This window comes from Leptidea sinapis, chromosome 32, assembly GCF_905404315.1.
Source record: "Leptidea sinapis chromosome 32, ilLepSina1.1, whole genome shotgun sequence".
Taxonomy (NCBI): domain Eukaryota; kingdom Metazoa; phylum Arthropoda; class Insecta; order Lepidoptera; family Pieridae; genus Leptidea; species Leptidea sinapis.
Window position 1 is genome coordinate 11,357,917 of NC_066296.1, and position 25,187 is coordinate 11,383,103.

A 25,187-nucleotide genomic window follows, 5' to 3' on the forward strand; every position below is an offset into this window, starting at 1 on the left:
CTCTCTACTCTCAACACTCTTCCGGAAGCCAACCCTGCTTATGATATATTTGCGGATGTATGGCAGACGATTTTAACTTGCATTTTTATGAAAGAGATGGATGAACGGTTTTGCATGTGTATGTATTAGTAATAACAGTAAGTTTTGTATTTATTTACTATTATTTGTGTTTTATTAATGTTCTTAGTTTGTAATTAATTAATACTTTACTATTGTAATAGGCTCACGCCATTTTATTGTATGAATAAATAAAAATAAATAAATTGGCCTTACGCGATTTGTATTAACAGTTGTGAAACTATTAGCATTGGACATATCATTAAAAAATTAAACGAAATTTTCTTTTAATGTTTCAAATGAACATTCTTACACCTACAAGCCACGAACGTGCTTCTGTGGTATTTGAAGATGGATAATGGATGACATCAAAAAGAGTTTGTAGACTTTCCCAATGGTGCAGCGAAAAAAGCTGCTCTTATTACGAATTTTTAATTGGTGCCAAAATTTATGAACGATGCAGGATTTAAAGCTGGGCATTCAGATTAAAAGCATTAATTTTCATGGTTTTTTAATAAATAAAAGTGTTGGTGTCGGTAAAAGCTAGAATTCATTGCAACTTTAATCCAATCATTGTAGGTTCTTTAAATTTGACAATTTTAAAAATAATAGAAAATAATTGAGTTTTTATATCTAAAAACAATAATTATATTAATTTCGTATTAATTAATTAAATTAAAATTAAAATATTTTTTGAATAATCCATCCAAAGCATTAAACGGGCATACTATATATCATTCTATACATAGAAACCACATTCGATACATTTCTCCTACCTAAAGACCTTAACTAAAGAGCTTAACGTGCCTTAAAAGTTTTCAATTCAAAAACTCTTCTTCAAAAACATCTTTTAAATAAAAGCCTTATGAAGTATATTAATTAAAGTACTAGTTGACCATCACCCACAGGAAAGGTGATGGTTCAACTTCTATTATAGAAATTGGAAGTTAAACTAACAATATTGAATCCGGTTACGTGTATCAAATAAAACCTTCGTAAACAAAGTGATAAACTCACTTACGGACTTGCATTGGAATGGAAACGATAAAGCTACAGTTGAATTATTCATGTGGAGGAAAGATGGCATTGACTGTGTCTATATATTATGTCCTTAAAGCTGTTGAAAGTGTGTTGGCAAATTTAATTTTGAAGACGATCTATTATTTTCAATAGTTAATGAAATTAATGATCTTCATCAGCCGGAAGACGTCCACTGCTGGACAAAGGCATCCCCCAAAGATCTCCAAGACGATCGGTTCTGCGCTGCCCTCGTCCAACCTACTCCGGCTATTTTGACCAGATTGTCGGTCCATCTTGGGCCTACAAACACTGTTTCTTCCGGTACGTGGTCGCCATTCGAGTACTTTTCTGCCCCACCGGCCATCTGACCGTCGAATTACGCACCGTGTCCACTGCCACTTCAGTTTCGCAATCATTTGGGCTATGTGACTTAGATTCTCCAACTGATCTCCTCATTTCTGATTCGATCTCGCAGGGAAACTCCGAGCATAGCCCTCTCCATTGCCCTCTGAGCGACCATAAGCTTTCTCATCAGGCAAATAGTTAGCGACTGCGTCTCCCCTCGAATCACATCGACCCGCGCCTTGTGCTAAAATATGGACCGGCTTGAAGTATTGTCTCGTTGATTAGAGAAGGAAACTGAAAGACATGTAAAAAGATTATTTAGAATCCAGATTTTATATCATTAGTCAATATCGATCATGAATCTGCATTTCTTACATCGCCGATTGCAGCATTCATTTTGTATCGCCATTCTTGTTTATGGTATTAGTAGCAGAAAAAATGTACATAATAATATAAGGTAATAGTTATTTATGCAGATGTTGTGTAATAAGGGGTATTAAAACACGAATGCGGTAATAGTATCACATGAGTGTTTTAATACTTAATTATCAACAGTTGCATACAAGACTTTATCTACACCCAGAATATGAATCCTCTAAAAGATTCTGGAACAGTTAGCTTACTGCTAACATTAAAACACCAGTCCTAGTAGTAACCTAATATCATTCATTACTGATTATATACAAATAAACTAAGTATTAATGAAACAATTAATTATTTTAGTAGTAATTTACATTTTGTATAGTGCAATAATTTAAATTCACTCGAATATGCACTCACACTGCACCGTTTAAAATGAATCGCTCATTTTTTGTAAACAAAACAAAAAAAATATCGAAGAAAAATGGCGGGGATTCGAATAACCTACTTTTTTTTTACGGCGCGCGACGTTCTGGGAGTGTGGAGCGCGCGTAAACGAAAATGTCCTTTTTTTTCAAATGAATACAGATACCACGCATCGAGCAATAAGATTGTGGTTGTATGTTGAAACTTTTTGCGCATGAAGGGATAAAAAAAAACATAGGAGTGTTGTTATGAAATTCAGTACAACATTACAACACTCTTTTGGGTGATGTAATGCTTATTAGAACATTGGGTGTTTTAATGTTGGCAATAAGCTAACTGTTTCAGAATCTTTAATAGAGGATTTAAAGCATGGGTGTAGATAAACGTTATTAACGCACGCATAGCAAGTCAAAAGGTTTACATGGGCAATTTTTCTTTAGTCTACGTGAAACAGGCTATCATGGCATAAATTTTGTACAAAATATAATATAAAATTGCACATATTTGAATAATCAAATTTTTGCGGAATGAATATAGGCCTGACCGAAAATATAAGGCAATACTTTGCTAAGATTCCTGCTGAGGTGAATGTCGATCAGGATATCCTAACTAATATAATTACTGTTAATTTGAGTTTGCTTGTGAAACTCAACTCAATAAATTTAACTTTATAAAATTTGAATAAGCTAATTCCACGCGTACGAAGTTGCAGCCAGTTGCTAGTGATAATATCTATAATGCAATAAAAAATGTGGCCATCGCTTAAGCGTAACAAAGGCAATAAGATTTCGTTTCGAGAATACAATTAAATTAAAAATCCGTTAAATGACTGTTTAATATCGCAACAAAAACCTAGAAATATCTTTATATAACGTCTTTATAATTATAATTGCAGTGCTCGGCCTTCCTCTTCCTCTTAGCGTTTACTTTTACATTAAGGTCATGTATGATATTGTCGCGTTCGTTACAACGACAATTAACTTGGATTCCTCTTTCCTGGTCCAAATTAGGACACATTGGTATGATTGTTTCATGACCCTTAACGTTTACACGGCGTTTTGTTACGCAATTCAATAGTAAATTATCATAACCAGGCTCATTTGCAAAGGATGCTGGCTAGGTTATGGGTACCACAATGGCGCCTATTTCTGCCGTGAAGCAGTAATGTGTAAGCATTACTGCTTCACGGCTGTTTCGGTCTAAAGGGCGTACGTGTCGTAGCTAGTGAAACTAGGCAAATGACACCTAACATCTTATATCTCCAGTTGACGAGCGCAGTTGTAGTGCCATTCAGAACTTATGGGTTTTTCAAGAACCCTGAGCGACTGCATTTTGATGGGCAGGACGAATTCATTAACATCTGCTGAACGGCCTGCTCGTTTCGTCCCTTGTTGTCATAAAAAAATGTAAATTTCATGTATACATAATTGGTTTACTTTAGCAATACTACCTGTAGCAATAAAATCATAAGAAATCTCAATGCTATATATTAGGTTTTATTCATACACCTATATATCCTGTACGTATATATGTGTATAACTGAAACTTTGAACGTCATTTTCGTATACTTCTACGCATCCAATTCACTTGAAAGATTTACTACTTTGTGCTATGATGTCCCGATATATTTGACTACTTTGGCGCTGACTGTACTTTAAATCTCTTTGCCGTCACGCATTTGAAATTCTTCAGACTCTGTCTCTTCTCTAACTCTTCGCGACTTCTCTTTATACTTCTTAGCTGACTTTTACTGTCAATTGTGTCACAACGCATGGTGACTCAATACAGAGTCACTTTTAATGCCTAGTTACAATATAAAGCAAATTCTAGTCACAGTGCGAATGACCTCAACAACACGCATTGTGTTTTAATACGATTTAGATGAAGCCAACTGACATTACGCGTAGGGCTGGCAACCGTACTGTTACAATATGTATATAAATTATTATATCTACAATATTTTCTGTAGATTTTGTATTTGAGGGTCGACACAAGGCGATCTATACCACGTACCTGAGTTTTCAATTTTCGAATTTATATTGAGTATGTTAATACTACACTTTTCAGAAAGCACGTTGGTAGTTATGTGAAAACCGGGCCGAAAGTGAGTCAGTTATTATGTACAAATATGCAACCTTATTGTTTGAAAATTGGATACATACCAACGTGATTTAGCGAGCCGAAAAGTCCATTTCAAACGCGTTCCTGGTTTAAAATAAAATATTTTTCAATCGTTATGGATATATGACGAGAGCAAGGGGGTGACAGGGGAACGGGACGGGGCTTCACGTTCCAGCGAAGTCCAGAGATAATGTGGCCGTGAAGCATATTATTTATTTCTTTACTGTCCAATTAGCACGGCAGTGCCACTTACACTAATTAGACGAACACTAAAAGGAAAAATTACATACAAAAAAGGAATATTAAAGAATCACTGAATGAATTATACAATTTCAATGCTCTCCGCGTACCATAGTATTTCAGAAACTAGGTAAGTCCACCTAGGATGGATCCCATAGTGCATTCTTGTCCAAGAGCGCGTTGAAATATGCCAATGAACGCGGTATAGGTGCCATGGCTCGGACAGCGGTGCGATGAAGCGGGATCACGAAAAATGATTTTTTATTATTTTGAATAATACTTTACTCAAAGACGAGATATCAAAAAAGAAGATATTAAGCAGACATCGTGATGGGAAATAGAGAAAAAATAAACGAAACTTTTTGGAGGTTGGCTGTTTTATATTTAAATGCGAGTAGATTGCACCATCCCTAACGACTCGCAAAAAGATTGCAGGCTGTAGTAGCGACGGCTACAACAGGCCATAGAGCAGTACCGAGCAGTCAGCACGTCAATTACATGGACCATGATTGGGGTCACCATAACACATTACGTAACATAGTTCCGGCCTCTTGTTCCGTTTGCATTGCTAGGTTTTTATCTAAACTTTTACCGATACACGACTCGTGATTAATGATTAAATGTAACGATATGTTATCTAAGACTCATTACCTAACTATCAATTCACTCTTTTTAAAGCTGTAAATAAACACACGAAGCTTCATAACGGAACAGAAGAATGTTAATAAATTTTATCGAGAATAGGGATGTACCGATACCGATTCCGATATCGATACATCGGCCTATATTATAATAGGCAGTCCGACTAGCACTGCCGAATGCAATACGACCGATATCAGACAGTGCGAAAACGACCGCAACGCAGGACTTGAAAATATTATATTTATTTTAACAACAGTGAGCTCAATTGCCTTACAATGTCTTATTTTAATTGCACTCTACATATATGTGATCTGCATAACCGAATATCGGCTAGTAATTTAAAGACACAATATTAATTTAATTTTAAGAAAATAATTTTAAATAAAGAAATTTATGTACCTATCGGTTTAATTTATCAAGGAGGTACTATTTTAATAATCCCCTTCTTTTATTTATAAAAAATTGTTATCGCTTTTGACATTTTAATTAAATCAGTGTGTTTATTATTAAATTTATAATAATTCTTTATTTTATAAAACTCAGTCACTGACTTTATATATAAATTAAATAAATCATCATTAAAGCTTCAGAAAGAAATGGCACTCTAATAGAGCAGCACAAAAAGTTTTCCCCAGAACTCTTTTTTGCGTTTTTTATTAAGTATTGTTGTGTGGTTCAAGTATTATAGTGTAAGCCATATATCTCGGTATCGGAACCGCAGATTGGTATGGGGCTCTTGTTTCCGTAATTAAATCCCTTAATTGGGTTCATATTGAGTGGATATCGTCGATTATTTACAACTATAATCGATATCGTATCGACAAAATTATGTATAACTTCCCAGTTTAAATGTTCACTTTCACAGTAGTTTTTTTATAGCCACGTTGTTTTCAATGCAAAAATAGAGCATTACTCAATAGTACACAAATTATCTTGCCCCAAACTAGGCATAGCCTGTACTATGGGTACAAGACAACGATATATTTAATACAATATACTTACTTAAACAAACATAAATACATATAAACTTCCATGACTCGGAAACAAACGTCTATATTCATCATATAAATGTTTGCACCCACCGGGATTCGAACCCGGGACCTCAAGCTAAATAGTCAGGGTCACTAACCATTCGGGTGTATGGGTCGTCACATTATTGAGAAGGCCGGGAAATAGGCACTTGCAGTTCGAGTATGAGACTAAATACGAGACAGGCAATTGCCATTACCCGCCGAGACATTATAGTGCTTTTTTAAAAGAATGCAGGGAAATAAAACACACTTTTTATGTATAATATAAATTAAAAGTAGTTAAATTCCCATAATTTTTCAAGTTTATGCCGTTTTTAACATGAACATTTCAGCATGGAATAATTTGCCCATAATGTTTAGTTTTATTTTAAATCTCATTAAAATAAGCCAAAAATACTGTTTCGAAAAAAAATGTAAGTACACTTTTTTCTCGTTATTCCAAATCGTATAATTTTCATATACTTTCATGTATTTTTCTTTTGACTTCGCTGGAAGTAGGTTTTCCATTGCCAATTTGGCTTCATATCTTAAATCTGGTGGAGTACAATCAATCTCCATTTCACTCTCTGAACCATTGAAACTCATTTTAATTATTAAAGTAAAGTAAAGTAAAGTCAAGTATGCATTTATTCATGACATCACAAAACATATATACATAGTTAAATTAACAAATAAAAAAATACGGGGTCATGAAAAGGACACCCACTCAGTATTTTTGGAAATGATTTCCAGTACTGATTTTCAGTAGGTACCTACCAAGTCGACTCGTTGACAGTAGCTGTAGACAACACGGTTCCTTTTGTTATAGGTCTTAAAAGTGACCATCCAAAAATAGTAGAAAAATAAAATAAAAGAAACTAAAAGATTGAATTGGAAAACGAGTTTAAAAATATTTTTATTTTAATTTTATTAAATAAGACATATTTTGATTTTTATTTTATTTATTCATGCTGTTTATTTTTGATTTTATGCCTCTTAACATTTTTGTTTTTCTAATAGAAAAGATTTCAGTTTGTTTTTAAAGGAGAACAAATTTTTTTGATCTTTAATAGGTGGCGGCAAATCATTCCAGCATTTGGAGGCGCTGTATTTAAAGCTACCCCTAAATGCTGCGGTACCGTGTCTCTACACGGTACCGCCTCTGCACTTCAAGGAGAATCTTGCCGTGACGCGTCTGATAACTCTCATTTGAGTCCGATAACCACCTAAGCCTTTTATATAGGTAAAATGGTATTCTGTACTTAACCACGCTAAAAAGTAACGAGGCAAACTGAAATTGCCTACGTAATTCCATCTTCATTATGTTGTTGGTGTTCAAAAAGGGTGTTACGTGTGCACGGTAAGGAATATCATAACAAAATCTTGTGCAAGCATTTTGTACCCTTTGTATAAGTTTTTTTGAAGCCACCAACAACCTAGGCCCAATCACTGTATTAGCGTAGTTAAATTTAGAGAGAATAAGTGATTCACATAACTCTTTGCGAACCCAAACGCTTAGCGAATTTCTGATGCGATAAAGTAACTTTAACCTATAAAAACAACTTTTCGCGACACCAAGAATGTTATTTTGAAATCGCAAGGATTCGTCAAATACAACTCCCAGGTTGCGCGCTTCAGAGACTCTGTCTATTTGTTCTCCATTTATAAAAATTTTGGGTTTATGGTCTGATGTTGTGTTGACTTGATGGTTACTTCCTAATATCATATATTTTGTTTTTTTCGCGTTTAACTCAAGGCAGTTATTTTTTGACCATATAGAAATGCGATTTAGGTCTTCCTGTAATTTCGCAAGAGCAGAATTCAAATCTCCTACTTTAAAAGATATATGTATATCATCAGCATAGATATGGTATTTGCAATTCTTTATACAGTTAGCGATATCCGCTGTGTAAAGTATAAACAGAAGTGGCCCTAAAATTGAGCCTTGAGGAACTCCTCTACAAACATGGGCGCAACGAGAGATACAAGTGCTAAGACCATTTTCACACCTAATGTTGACGACTTGTGAACGATTACAAATAAAGGTTTTAAACCAGCAAATAGTCTCAGATTTGAAACCGTAAAAAACTAAATTTATATTTATTAAGTAGGTATGTAAATAACAAATAAAGACGAATTTTCAGCTTTGCCGCCAATTTTTTTTTATCATCTATGCCGACAGGCAATGGCAGAGACTAAGGTATGCCAAGAACGACAAAAAGATACGATCAAAGAGGATTGCAGGAGCGTTGTAATGTTCCAAATTCAAAAAACGCTTCTGCAATGGATTTGATTTTCTTTGTCCGAAAATACGATACTTCGCGTGTTCTTTATGGGGACATATCAAGGCTATTTAATATGTCCCCAGATCACAATAGGAACTCGAAGCTAAATCGGCGGCGAATTATTTATAACGTAACGGGCGGGGACAGTCACCTTCCATCAAATGAGGACCAGGCATAGGTGAGCATGAATTAGAGCCCCTTTCATACTAGTATATCAGTTCAAAGAAGTTTGTGGGTGCCTAATGCATGATATATAAATGCATGTTGCATTGGAAAACTGAACCAATTATCTTAACGATATTTTTAATTTTAGTATGACACGTTAAAAGAAATGATGGTTATTAAGTTCTTATAACAAATAACAATAAAAAAAATATGAGTTGCACTCCGGGAGTGCCGGCAATAGTGAAAACTGAACATTAACGTTGTATGTGCATTATTGAATATTTTGGATTGGTTAGGGAAAAATTTCTCACGAATTACTTTATTCATAAGACTAAAACTACTAGCATTTATGTGGTTAAATACAATATTCATTTATTGCGCTATCATACAAAAAAGGACGATATTATATAAAAAAATTAACGATTCAGAACTATTGTAATTATATTACATTTGAAAATTAACTCTCACAAATATCAACAACAATCATCCATAATTTCAGAACACCAACGGACAACAACAACGGGTCATCACTTGTCTAATAATTTTAAGATGCGCATTGTGCATGAACCTCTAAACTGCATATGAATTCCTGGTACAAGTTGCTAGGATGACACATGATCTCAACCGCTATTACTTACGCGCTTACGTACATTACTGTCACTGCTACCATATTTCTGTTCTCCTGGTATCTATGGAATAACTACATCGAGCGAATGACGTAAGAATATATTAAGGTATACTCGCGTCATACATAAAACAATATCTTCTTCAACTATGATTGCCTGGTAACAAAACACTATAAAATTATCTTCCATCAGGACACGTGACATGTCGTGAGTCATTTTATATCCATCCCAAGAAAAGTGGCGTTGAGCCGCTAAAGAAGTTTTCACTTCAATAAAACTTATATGATTTCCGTGCTCAATTGACCAAAGCTAGAATAAATAGGTTAAGGACATCGTTGAATAGGTTTCCTTTCAAATTTCGGATAGTCGATTTATAAAGATAACAATTATCGAGTTGGGCTATAACTGCTTTGCAATTTAAATAGATTACAGTTAATCTGGGCTTTACAAGACCCTGTCCCAAATATATCAGTAATAAATTCAATAATTCAACAAGTACAAATACTATTGGAAATACAAATTTTATTCAAATATACTCGATAAAATCAAATAACATAATTTTAAACGTATTTAAACGCGTGTAATTATAACTGGGTTTATAGATTAGGTATTTTCGTAAAGTTAATATTTTGTTGTTTTAATTATATAAATAACTAGCTGACCCAGCAACCATCGTATTGCCATATAACATATTAAAAAAATCTATTATTAAAATATTGATGCAACCGATTCTCAGACCTACTAAATATATCGTACTACAATTATTGTATTTGATTGCCATCTTGCAACCCTATATCGGTTTGGTGGATGGAACACAATAATATAAAAATCGTGATACAAAAATAGTTGTAGATCGTAGACGGGCGAAAATTTAAATTTGGATGTATTTTTCAATGCTGAATCATAATAACATAAAAATATCATAAAATTAAAAAAATAATTTTGGTGTGGACTACCCTTAACATTAAGGGGGATGAAAAATAGATGGTAGCCGATTCTCAGACCTACTGAATATGCACACTATAAAATTTAGTAAAAATTAGTAAAGCCGTTTTGGAGGAGTAAGGTAACTAACATTGTGGCACGAGGCATTTTATAAGATTATATAAATTTTAATATAGACCTTATATTATTTAAATACGGTATGTCCGATTTCTAAATAAATTATTGAGATCACATCAATCTATTCTAAATTGAATGGAATTTGAAATTATGAAGCGTTATTATTAAAATAAGTTGCAGGATATAAATGAAATAATAGAATTTCATTGAAAGCCTTAGCATCGCCACTACGTACTGCTAAAAATGCATCAGATCTCTATTTGATAAATTATAATGGTCACTCAAAGTTTTGCCCCCTTATTCATAATGGTCCGCTAACTTAAAACAGCCGCTAAGGAGTGTTTTTTTCTGAGAATTAGCAATGCTTTAAGTTAGCAAACTATTACGAATAAGGGGGATAGAAACAAATGAATCTAAAACATCTGACAATCTAAACAATCTGAAAGAACTTAAAAGCAGTGTGGCTCGGAGAGGCTCCCAATGTTTTGAACCAAAATACTACATAATTTATTATTTTTTAAAGTAACCCTTAACCTTGGATTAACTGCACAAATTAAATTTAAAAACAAAATTTATAAACGATGCGTAACTGACGTATCGTTGGTAAATCTTGTATGTCTTGTTCAACTCCAGGTTGTGGCTTCATCTACAGGATCTACTTTACAGTTGAGCAGACCTCAATCCATTCATCCATCCATCCATTATAAATACTCTAGTTACAAACTGGAGCACTCTTAATTCAACGATAAACAAGTCATCACCACCATTAAAATTTTTGCGTCATTAATTAGATTACAAAATGTGTTAAGTAGTTTTCGCGCGTCTATTTCATAATTTGTTAATTTGAATGCAACAAATGTTATAATTGCGAATAACGCTCTCATGTTTAATATTTATAATCGGTTGCAAAATAGTGTGTTCATCAATACGGAACAATATTGTATCGTTATCGCTGTTATGACAAAACACGCGATTTGTTTAACGATTCGTCAAGCTTTACACGAGATTAACAAAAATATTGCAATTTTTATGCAAATATTATAAAACCGTGAAATTCACCAAGTCAATCTTTTAATTACCCGTATATTATACACTTAATTTTCAAGGTTTTACCTGTTTTTAAAAATATGTCGACACTTCAGAACCAGCTCATTAACCGACTTCAAAAGGCAGGAGGTTCTCAATTCGATTGGTATTTTTCTACATGTATGAGCTATTTATGATAGCTTCTTTTGTTTGATGCGAAATAGTTGCCATTGGGTCCCATTAAAATTTCAAAGCTTAGCCCAGTAGTGTTCATTTTATGAACACTTATGTTTACGTGGATGATGTAATTTTATTTTGTGTACAGCTTTTTTAGGGGTTTTCATTTAGGTTGATTTTATATAATTACCGACTTAAAATATATCAATAGGTAGCACATACAAATAATAGTATTTTATATATATTAAAGGTATTAAATTTGCATAGGAGGTGTATGAAATTAAATGTTTATTAAGTTATTTTATACTTTTGAAGTCGGTTTTTTTATAGTACAGATTCACGCTTACAAATTATTAAAAAAAACACATGAAAACTATATGAAGAATAATATGGGATCTTTTTTATTTATATACGATATAAAATTGTACAAGATATAAGATATTATAAACTTGAGTCAAAAATAACGTTGCCAGGATTATGTTTTTCAGTGACGATTTTATAGGATTCTAGTCCCAACCTAGCAATAGAATACTAATCAGCGATTATTTATCCCAACAGCCTTGACACAATGAAGTTCAAGCTGAACATCAATTATAATTGATTACCGCATCATTCGACATGTAAACATTGCTTGATCTCACACTAACTCTGTCTCCATTGAATAGACAAATTACGACCTTCGTGTGTTCTTTTGTCAATCATTCCCAATTTGTGTATTGATATAATCCGTCAAAGCTTGTTAAAGATTGGCAGCATTTTTGTTATAATGCGGTAACACTCTCATCGAAAACAAATAAGTTTTTTGTTATGTTCACAGTTTGGAGATTATTTAATAGACCAGAATATAATTATAGTTTACTGACATAATAAATGAATAAAAAAAAACAAATTTTGGAAAATATTAATCAATGATATTGCACAATTCAAAAATGTAGTAAATTACAATTATTTATAGAAAAATTCTTATGAGAAACTCGGTCCAACTCCAACAGAGACAAATAAAGAAAAGTTATCACAAGAGTGTTGATAACATAAGCTAAACTATTTTTTGTAAATCGTGTTGGAAAAACAATATTTCATAAACAAATACAATTAGGGTATCGTTTAAGAATTTGTGCATGGCTTTGAATGGTTTTTGAAGAAGAATTTATCTTATTAGAAGAAGAGAAGATATCATGAGGTCCATCAATCGAATTGGATAAAACAAGATACGAAGCTAAAAATTACGATGAATCTCAAACTGCTCCATCGCAAACAGATTATGTAACACAGAACAACGAACAACTTGAACTGTATTGGAAAGTTCAACTCGCTAATAACAAAATAACACCTTCCGAAACACTTCGCGTGCACGTCCATCAAGCGACTAGGTATTATAACGATCGGTAAAAACAAGTGACATAACAAGCGAAGCAGAATTTGTTACTTTAGAATATTATAACATTAATAAATTCTTTATTGCCATACAAAACATTTCAAAGAATAATAAAGCCTCAGTTATTCCATAAATGTTTTTACACAAAACGAATTATTAGCAGTATTAGTAGAAAAGTTTAAATTATTTGGTGTTAACAAGGATAGTTGCTTATGCTTCTATTTCTTTGAGCTTTAGATCCCGTTAGAGTAAAGGCCAGTTTTTTCTATTTATTTTTGCTGTTATGCATCCGGTCTTTTCCTGCAATCTCTATTATGTCATCAGTCCACTGTTTGGTTGGTCTGCCGACTCTTTGTATGGTCTTTCGTTGGACTTTAGAATATATAAATGCATTTCTTTTCGATACTCCAACATCCAACTCCGTAATAATGCCATGGCGATCGAAATCTACTTCATATAAGGCATCTAGAATACTGAATTATTGGAGATTAATATACCCGTTTACGGTTAGAAATAAAACTCGGTACCCACGTGATTATTTTTCAAAAATTAAAAAAAAAAAAACTCCTCCAGGCGCATTGCCACTTTTTGGGCTATTGATCGAGGAGACTAGTTGGTTGAGCATATTATTTAATACTACTAACCGCGCCTGAATGAAGTTTTCACTTCTATCATATAGTCTGAAGCAGACACAGTATTCTTATGGGAGTAAGTGATACAGCAGATGAACAACCTGATGAAAGATGACATCCGTGTCGGTCACTGTACACGGAATCACACCATGCTTACAAAACAGTCCCAAATTTAAAATTTTCATAATAACTGATAAAACTTACTTAGGCACGAGAGGTAAGAGCTCCTACAACTTATCATGATGGGAAAAGTTGCCGGAAGAAGAGATAGATAAAGTCTTGGCAGCGCAACATCTGAGAGTCGACAGGAATAGTGAGTGAGACAGAACTATTTCGCCCCGCGAAGAACAAAAAGTTGATTTACAAAGCTGACTGCCAACCGTCGGGAGGCACGCGAAAAAGAAGAAGCTAAATATTGATTACCACGCGTATTAATCACTTAAAAAGTATTTTGTTTGATACTCGCGTTAGTTAAAGAAAATATAAAATTAGTTTTATTACATTATAGTTTTTTACATACTTTATAAATGAGTGAAAAAATCTCCATTCATCTAATTGATATTAGTAAGCCTTGACTTATTTACTGAATAAGAGATGAAACAGTTGCCGCTGTTATTAATCGTGATATAATATGATGATGAAAGCATTCGTGACGATCAATCAAAGCTCGTTAAATGTTTCAACTAAATTGATTAGCATTTGTTCTTTCCACTTTCAAGGCAAATTTCGAGCAGCGGTGACCTCGCGGGTCGGCTGGCAGACGCATCTTTACTTTCTATTGTGCACTATTCGGGGCACGCGTGATTGGAATACAAGGGCTGACCCTCCACAAATGGTATTGCCATTCATATTGCCAGTCACGCCTCGTTCGGGTAAAGTTGACACGGGATCAGTTGGTGCAAAATTTACCAGAGTTATTTATACACAATTATAAAGTATATATAAATACTTCTTCGTATTATTAATGTCGCCTTTATGATTTCACTTCTGATACATGGTCATTAAGATTAAAGAACAATAAAGAACACTTGCAGTAATTCTCCCTTTCACACTTTCCCATACACACTTTCTTGACTGTTTCTCCTTGGTTTTTATTCCTCCATCAATATTCTTCCAATATAAAAATTTTAAACATACCACCTGACCAGTTGGGGTTTTAGTCATGTAGTGCTCAATGTTGAGAAATCTTGGTGGCTTTTGAGGACTCCTTCATTAGTTCTGCTTCACTAGATTTTTAGGGATAAGAGACGAGACAAGCAGGACATTAAGCTGATGGTTATTCATACGCCCTGCCCATTACAATGCAGTGCCGCTCAGGATTCTTGAAACCCGAAAATTCTGAGCGGCTCTACACAATTGCACTCGTCACCTTGAGACATAAGATACAGTAATTTTACCCATACATTTTACCCAGTAATTTTAGTGGCTACGGCGCCCGTCAGACCGTAACACAATAATATTTACACATAACTGCTTCACGGTGGAAATAGGCGCCGTTGTGGTACCCATAATCTAGCCAGCATCCTGTGCTAAGGAGCCTCCCACTGGTAAACGTAATCATATTAGAGTGTTTTGACTGCGGTGCTGTCTCTCTATGAGTATTTAGGCACACTTACGCAATTTCATAAACGTATCAAATAATTGCTATCAAGCAGATATTTCTTATTTCAACAAAATCTTCATATTATTAGTCATTTATATGTATAATGTTGTCATAATTTGAATGAATGTTTACCCACTACGTTTTGTTGCAATTGTGTACGGTTGATGAACGTTGCAATTGTTCTTGTTGGCACAGTGCGTGACTCGCTCTAAATAATATTTAAATATTTCATTATTCGTTGATATTCCGTTGATGTGGTATATTCTTAGTTTACCCTCGCCTGACACGCCAGAAATTAGGATATCATCCCCACCATCTGGATGTGAGGCGGACCTACACAGTACGATTTTCAAGGAGCTCCCTTCCACGTACTACAAAGCTGTGAAATGAACTTCCTTGTGCGATATTTCCGGGACGATACGACATGGGTACCTTAAAAAAAGCGCCTACACCTTCCTTAAGGCGAAGAGTAAGCAGAAAACACGCAAACATGTTTTTTTTTTATATGAGAGGGGGCAAACGGGCAAGAGGCTCAGGTGATGGGGAGGGGTGAGGCAACCGCCCATGGACATCCGCAACAACAGGTGTGTCAAGAAATGCGTTGCCGGCCTTTAAGGTGGGAGTATGCTTTTTTCTTGAAGGTCCCTAAGTCGTATCTGTTCGGGAAGACCGCTGCCGGTAGTTGATTCCACAAAGTGGCTGTGCGAGGCAAGAAATTTCGAACAAAACGCGACGTTTTGGAATGCCAGACTTCTACGTGATGCGGATGGTACTTTGCACGTAATGTCCGGTGGTGGAATTCGGCCGCTGGAATCAACCCGAACAGCTCCTCTGAGCACTCCCCGTGATAAATGCGGTAGAAGATGCAGAGAGAAACCACATTTCTACGCAATGCTAGAGAATCAAGCCGATCGGAGATGACTTGATCGTCGATATGATGATCGTGTTTTTATACAAGTTTTGTGGTGAAAGTATAGCATTTCGAGCTATGAATAATACTTAATCTTATTACACATATCCTTAAGTCTTATTTGTAGGTTGCTAATGCTTGCTGTTGGTTAAAGTTAACACTGCCGAGCCTTTTTGAACTACCATTTTTCTTTGAAGTTAAACAAGTTTTTTGGCATGGCGTGACGCATTTTTTTTTGGTAGTTCTCTCAGAAAAGTTATTCTTATAGCTTGTACTTTTTTTGTGGGTTCATTTATACAGATTAGTAGTGAATAACGAGGATTGTAAGCATATAAACTGTTTCCCACCCAAGATTTTTGATAATATTGGCTTTGTTACATAGACGGCGGGCCCGCAGCCGTGAACTCATATCGCTCAAGGTCGCTGGCATTTAGTGTAGCCTTAAAGTCCGGCAACGCTCCTGTGATTCCTCTTGCGTTGCAAGAGAATGTGGGCGGCGGTGATCACTTAACACTAGTACCTACGCTTGTCATCTTTTTCCATAAAAAAAAAATCTGAGGAGTTTATTCAGCAACAGTAGTTTTTGAGTCTCGCGTGGACAAAACCAGGGTCTATGCTCTAGTATTGGAGCTGCATTCCGGTTGCGGTTGGACAGACACATCGGGGAAGGAAGCGAGACAAGGCTAACACGACCTCTGACATGTCCGTAATTATAATACGAATCATTGTTCATGTAAGTCGAACTGACAGTCCGAGCACTTCACACCTCAATGCCACGTGTGTTGGTTAACGTTTCAACTGTCTTTAGCCATAAATATAATTAGAAAACTCCATAATAAGTCAACTTCTTTTTCAACTTCATAATATCGCGGCGGGTCGCAAACTATATGTATCTATGTGTGAATATATTATGTACATATAGTTCCACCATATAGTCCCACGGGAAGTCTTTAATGTTCCGGGATGAAAAGTATCTAAGATGTTGACCGGCAATATAAGGTAGGAACGTGGCACATTTTATTAAATTATGTGCATACGTTGTTGTGTACTATGCTATTTAAGTAAGTGGGGGAGTTCAACTGTCACACGGGAATTCTTTAATTTTTCCGAGATATCTAAGATGTTGATCGGGGATGTAAAGTATCATCATGCAAAATTTCAATTAAATCGGTCAAATAGTTTCAGAGATTAGCCCGTACAAACAGAAAGAGGAATAAGAAATTCAAATAAAATCGGGATTTTTTTTTCTTTGTACAGAAATTTGATCTCTACAGATATATTAAAAGTATAGATAGTATTATATATATTTATATAGTTATAAGATTTGATTAGTTTGAATAAAAGATATTTATCTGGATACTAAATAATATAAAATGTGAGATCTAACATTGTAAGGCGCTGTTTCTCTCCTAAGCCTCATATACAAACATTAATACGACTATCACAAGCATCAACTCCGTCTACGAATGTCCATTTTATTATTACCTCTAGCGTCAACATCCTATATAAAAAGCCTGTCATTAAAGCACGCGGAACTGTTCGAGAGAACATTGAACATACGAACATTAGTGTGACAGGCCATATTTATTACAACTCACACCTTTTTAGGGTTCCGCACCCAATGATTTACTAACCGGAATACTTTTAAAAATAAGACTTAACATCTTATGTCTCAAGGTGACGACTGACGAGCGCAGTTGTAGTGCCGCTCAGAATTTTTGGGGATTTTCAAGAATTCTGAGCGGCACTGCATTGTAATGGGCAGGACGTATCAATAACCATCAGTTTGAGGACCTGCTCGTCTCGTTTGGTTTTGTCGTACCTATACAATGTATATCGGCATTACAAATAAACTTGGCATAAAAGTATGTCAATGGTATAAGGTATGAGAATAAACCAAGAAAATGTTGACTATATCGCTGACAACACTGCCAATAACATAAATATGAAATTTTCCGAATGTCAAACTTTGATTGCAAACCAATCATCAACAAAATGTCTATTTGTTAATATTTTGCATATTCTTGGTTTATACTCAGGTATAACTTTATGCCAATTTTATTTGTAAGGCCGTTAATGTTTTTCAACATTTCTGATATATATCCGTAAAGTGGCCTGTAGTATAAAAATGAGTTTTATGTAACTAAAATTTTTATGTAACTATTATATTTTACTTTTGTGGAATGCAGTTACATCGTAGATGAATTGAGTTGAGCGAGCAAAACCTACGTACATACCGACGAGCCCGTAAAAACTTGAATAGATCACTATGTAGATCATGATAGAACCGCAAAGGTCATTCGTGATCATAGCCATAGATCTAGGATTTATAATATACTGTAGACAGAACAGTTACTCTTAAAAACAAAGAAAAGACAGTTGTTGACGATATCGTGGCAAAGTTACTGGGTTTTATGACTAATTAAATGATCGAAAAATTTCATAAATATAATATATTAAATATTGTCTTTTAGCAAATAGATTAAAGTGTATATTATGTAAAGCGAACAACATGACCATAATCGAAATTTTGTTACCTACTTGTCTCTAATTTAACTGGGGGCTTTACGATGATTGATAGATCGCATTTTGATTTTCTTTATAGCTGAAATACGTCCTTATTGTTTTTATACGTTCTATAATAGTTACTTATTGGAACATAGGTAGCGGCACTATCGGTTCGGAATAAATTATTGTATGACCTATGCCTTATGCCTATGACCGTTCTTTTGCACCATTAGTGATTATCCTGCATACAAATTTAACTGGGTGAAACGAATTAAACTGCAGTTTTTACATTTTATTGGTTGGCGGCCATTCAATAGGATGCCCACAGTAATTATGAGTGCAATATAAGCATCACATATACTCTTTATTTTATTAAATAAAGGTGTGGGCAAAATTATATGAAAGATAACCGTCGCTGAAGTTAAGAGCAACAACGAAATATACTACTTTTTAAAGATATTGAATTCGTGTTCGATTATGGGTTCTGTTATGATAAGCTCTGTCTATATATCTACAGTCTACGCAGCAGAAATACTGTTTGTCGGCGAGTTGCATTTCATTCCACGCAAACTCACGCGTCGATAACTGATGGATAATCACGAAGATTATCAATATTTGAAGAAATTCTCAGGTTATTGCAATCCAATTTATTTTAGGTATTACTGTCGCGTAGACTTTAAACCGCGGTATAGGAAGTTTCGAATAACGCATTTGGGAAATGAGAGTAATTCTTACGATGTACACGAGCAGGAACAGTACTATTTGAATGAAGTGGGCCGAGACTTGTCAGAATAAAAATTTCCAGAATTGTTGAAAATGAAAATGAACAAAAAAGAAAATATTTTATTTACGTAAACTTACAAAAAGCATCTATAAATAGTCATAAAATGTTCACAAGTGCGCAAAAGCGTCAAAAAGTAAATTACGTAAGTATCTACCTAATTAAAAATACGTCAGTGGATGCAACAGGGTCGCAGAGACTCGCGATATGAATGGTACCGTACTCCAAACTTCTTTATCCTCAATATATTCCTTGATATTATAGTAACCTTTTCCCATTAAAATTTATTGATAACCAAATATGTTATATACAAGCGGACCCGACAGACGTTGTCCTGTACACCCGTGTTAAATTTGAAAAATTGGTCCAGCCGTTAGGAGGGGACCACTAAATACTCAGGAGAATTATATGTCGACTCTATTGAGAATCTAAACCAATCTCAAGTTCACTGGAACACTCTAAAAAATCATCAAAATCAGTCCTGCCATTTAGAAGGTAGTTCAATTGTGAATCTAAACCATCCTCGAATTCAATTGAACACACACACAAAAATTTCATTCAAATCGGTCCAGCCGTTTAGGAGTAGTTCACTGTCAACATAGCCGCTATTTTCGGATTTCTTTAACAATTTTTTTGTTTTTTTTTTATGCGCAAACTTTTTATTAATGATCTGGAATAAAGGTAACCTAAGTTAGGTCGAAACCTGGACCAGCGGGTCTAAGATCAGATTGATTGATCATTATTTTCACGAAGTATCCTTACACAAACAATGAATTCAAGCTGTAAAGGTTGATGCATCCAATATACGATAATTTATATTCATACAATTAATTCTTTATGAGATAATTTATATTATTTAAACACGACTCATTTATTGGCTGCAGCACGTTACAATCTAATTTGTTATATATATTACAGCTATTGTAAACTACTCTATTTGATTGAAAAGAGTGGCTGTTGAATTTCTTACATGTACCTCTCAAGAACTTTTTACGAACATAATATGGTAAATTCAGTAATTTAAAAGAAATATCTGTAGTGACGATTCAAACGCGCTTAGTTTAAGTCTCATTGAATAAAGTTTTTTTGACATTGACTTTTGACATTGATTATCCAGTATACTCCATAACAGTAAGCAATAGTAGATTTTACAACGAGTTCACAAAACGAACCATTTTTATCCGAGACTTTTAGCAGCTCGAGCCGAAGGATAGCAATGTCGAGGATAAAATGGTTTTGTGGACGTGTTATAAACTCTGCTGTTCATTTCGATTGCGAGGAAATAAAACAGTAGTATAACACGGACATTTTTACCAATTTTAGCAAATTTGACGAAATTAATAAACGCACGAAAAAACAAGACCTGTTTCCCGCCGCTTCTTTTTAAAATCTTACGACATTGATATTAGACTTGGGCTCCAGACCTATACAGCCTACTATTAAATTAATTTTGTAATATATATATTTTTAATTAATTAAATAACCTACCGTATTTTAAATTAAATTTTAATATCTTTTATGTCTTAAAAATATCATGTATTTTTAAGAAAAAAAAAGAAAAGAAGAAAAGCAAATAAATTAAAGTAAATATTATAAAATAACAAATTCTATCTCTGAACTTTTTATTGTGTTTGGCTGTATGGCTAATTTTCTTTGCCTTAATATAGATACGTTAATGCACTTGTGCACAAAAATCGATTTTGTGCAGCCTATAACGAGCACAAATAAACAATTTCAGAGCACGAGAATTGAAAAAAATAGTTATGCACTACTTACATAGGACACTTCAATTTTATTTATACAGAAAAATCTAACTTAATTACAACATCAGTCCGTAAAACTCGACGGTATGAGAAAAGCCAAGAATCAATTCAAATCATCGAAACAAGTTTATGTCTCATCTAGGCGAATTAACTTTTCCTTTTACACAGGAAAAACCGCTTTCTACAGAGAGTAACAGTGGAGTCTTTATGTAAATCGGACAGGTCAGGAGTCGCAAACGACCAATAATGGTTAGATGTTAAGTCATTGCTGCCAATTATGACAGCAGAGGTTTTGATATAGGATTTTCGTTAATTTTGAAAGAAATCGGTACATTACATAACACAATCGAGATAGGCTTACCACTTTACTGTACTTTTCATATTATATTATGAAATCTCAGAAAACTAGTTGTTAGTGCATTGTTCATTCTATGCAAACACCAAATGTCATCTATGCCAGAAATTAATATGGGTACCCTTCCACTCTTATGTTCCAGTTTAAAGAATGTGGGTGCCGGTTTAATAACAGGCACCTGAGGCAGTCCATCTTAGCTCTGGAGGGGACGGGCGCAGAACTATGTGAACGATCAGATCAATTATTATGTGGGCGCTGCTTTCAACTCCTTTACTCCGAGTTATGGATGTTGTTATATAACTATACTTGTATTTTTTGTTAAATATAATATCGATGTATGATACAGAGCACAGGCTTTAATTTTTTTATCAAAATAAGGGACGAGACGAGCATGACGTTGCTGATGATAATTGATACGCCCTGCCCATTACAAGGCAGTGGCACTCAGGATGATATCTGTTTTAAATTTCATTTTGAGTAGTTACAGAAATACTATTGTCTGTTAGATATAATTATCTAACATATATAACATTATAACGTTATAAATATAACAAAATCATTATTTTGCTGCTACGCAAAGTTTGAGGCAAAGAGAAGAAATGTCAAATTACCAGATTAACAGAAAGTTAATCTTAAGTAATATAGATAGAAACATAACTTTTACGGTCTGAGGCAAAGGTGTTCTGACTTTAAGCATTGATTAAACATGTTTGAATTTGGAAAATTTTCATGTTTATCTTATAATTGGTACAAAACCATCGTGAAACTTGAATGGAGGCGGTCTTCCCACAGCCTAGATTGATCGACCGATCTTATTTAACCGCTAGTTTCGATGTAGATATAACATTTAACCACCCACACCCGTATTATGATTTATGACATAAGTCAATTTTCTAGAAACTGTCACCACCATAATGTTAACACCAGGAGCAAAGCCTAAAACAAATGTATTACGAAATTCAAAAGAGTTCTTACAATAAATAAAAGACGTTTGTGAGGTAAATGTTACTATAACCTAAATCACTTTCTCAATGATAGCACAGTTTGACAATGGTGCAACCCCCGGCGGCCTGTTTAGAAATTTTAAAATTAAAAAAATTAATATTCAAAAAAAGAAGCCCGCTGATTTTGTTGCGCCTTCTTCTCAGATCTGAAGCATCAATTTCCGAATGTATAGTACATTTTGACTTACAACATGTGATTTCATGTCCCGTTTTGAATAAAATGAAAAAAGAAAATATAAGAATTTTGAGCTTTGAATAATTGAATTATGTATAAAATACAATCTATCAAAGTTAACAGAGGGTCAACAAAAAGCGCACATTTCTTAAGTAAATATTTGACTTCTAAGCATGTTTAGAATATGAAATAAAGAAGTTCTGTTATTGAGGGCAGCGAATCCAAAAAAAAATGAAGCAAAAATCATCAAAATGATTTATTCCTCGTGCTATTCTACGTTATTAGAAGGAACAATTTTGTAAAAATCTTGCAAAGATGGCTTTGACTATTAATTAAATTTGAATACGGCTGTATGGGCTTCAACCCTTTGCCTGTTCTAATAATGGACGAAGAAACCAAAAAAAAATAACGAATGACGCAGACGTCAGAAAATTTTAGGAACCAACTTCAACCTGTTACAGTGATGCGCGCTCATCTTAAAATTTCACTCTCATCATTTTTTTCATAACGCGCCTAATAAAGTATAACTTCAAAAATGTTTTATTAGGTATTCGGCTTATCTAAGTTCGTGCAAATAAGTACCGCTGTATAAATCTTCTGAAAGGTATCTGTGGACATGAACTAAAATTGAAATAACTGACCACAGGTTGCAATAATCGACGTAAAGATTAATATTATCCAAACCTCAATTTTTATTCAATGGAACTATTTTTCAATATCTGTGGAAATAGTAACCACAAATTAGCACAAAAACATTATTCATTACAGCAACATGGCCGGCCGTTTCAGCAGGGCTTACAACAGCGACAACACTTAGGAAATGTCTGCCACAACTCACCTGCAATGAGTAATGAACCAAGTATAATAGAGCCGATATGTGATGTAAATTTACATTTGCATGCAATTCACTGCGTTTACAAAACGATCGTAAACGAATGCAATTTTCATGCCACACGGAATCGAAATCACCTTGCCCGTATGTTTATAGAAAACTATACTTATGGAAGAGCAGGTCAAAGAACCATACGGCCTATAATTCCTTAATGTTTACACTGTACAGGGTAAATCATTTTTATGCAGTTATTAGAAAAAAATCATTAGAGACCGCATTAATAAAAGTTCCAATATTGTTTAAAATGTATTGAATAGTTTTGAAAGTATAATGAATAGTTAATTGGCTTCAAAAATTAAGTGTTCAAATAAAGTTGTTACAAATTTAAAAGTAGGCACATGTTTCGTCTTGACATACTTGCCAATATTTCAGTGGTTTCGTTTTATAATATTATAACCTAACACAATCAATGATTGAAATGACCTGAAAGACCCTACAATATACAATTAAAATAATGAATGAAATGTTAAGAGATAATTTAGTAACAATAATCACAAAAAAAATGTTAGTATTGATTCCAGTTACCACTTCGTTTGATAATATTCGTTTATTGAGTAATAACAATATTTTTTTAATAGAGTATAAATTTATATCTATTCAACACTGTCTCCTCTCTTATTTCTTTTGGTAATTTATTAAATATTTTTACACAGACAGCCTGAAATAAATTATATTATTATTATAATAATCTAATAAGGATTAAATACACAGTTTATTCATAATTTCAGAATTTGTCGTCAAGTTCATTAGTAATAATGTAGTTATAAAAGTACTCACCACATTGATCTTGCCCAAGATATGAGTGATCTGATCTTTGCTACACATTATGATGTACACCTCCACACTTCACTAATCACATTTTATTGTGAACGGTTCACAGGTTAAGGATCTGTGGTCACTTCACCGAGGCACCTTCACAGTATCAAGCTGATTCCTTCTTGTGGATAAAGTAAAATATATTTTACTATGTATTTTAATTAGCAGAACAAACAATTTTCATTTAGGATTCAGTGCCATGCTTGCAACGCAGGACCCTCGGGGGTTTTATTTTTTATATTATATTCATATATTTTCTAGAAGAATGATAATCACTTCGTAATTTAGACATTCGAATTATGATGCAATAAATTCAATACGTCGGTATTTATATCAATACTTTGGTAAAATATTGTTAATCGTAATATGCGAGGGTAGTTTTATATTTGAGTTGAGCGAGCCGCCATTGCACACATCAATGTATGGACAGAGTAAATTTCAGTTTAATCTGCTTTTTATAATTTTATCATAGTTTAACATATAACTACACACATTAGTACAAAGTATCATACAAATCGCGAGTGTAAGACGTAGCTTGTCACGCACACTAAATATTACTGGCCTGTTTTTATCGGTTGTCTAACATCAAGACTATCTAGACGTATAAATTATATAAGCATCAATGTGTGTTTATCCGTTTGAGAAGGAAACAGTAAATTAAGTAAATGAGAAACCACCTAGAACCTGCTAATATGAACGCCTTGTTTGAAAGTCAATGAAGTCGTACAATTCTAAGATGAGATTATTATCAGTATCAAGATCTTTTGTTCCCACTGTCACTGCGGTGAACGTCTCAAAATATTGTGAATAG

The 25,187-nt window shown here is 34.0% G+C and overlaps 1 protein-coding gene across 2 annotated transcripts in view; it reads right to left on the reverse strand.

The window, feature by feature from the left end:
* The window catches only part of LOC126974260 (disheveled-associated activator of morphogenesis 1), a 164,624-nt gene that overhangs the window by 68,444 nt on the left and 70,993 nt on the right, over positions 1-25,187 (reverse strand). Inside the window, exon 2 of one of the 2 annotated variants that reach the window (XM_050821711.1) lies at positions 24,338-24,497. The exons of the other annotated variant lie outside the window; for it this stretch is intronic. Within the exon in view, the coding sequence (XP_050677668.1) occupies positions 24,338-24,385 (48 nt within the window). The 5' untranslated portion in view covers positions 24,386-24,497. The remainder of the gene's footprint in view (positions 1-24,337; positions 24,498-25,187) is intronic. 2 annotated transcript variants of the gene reach the window in all.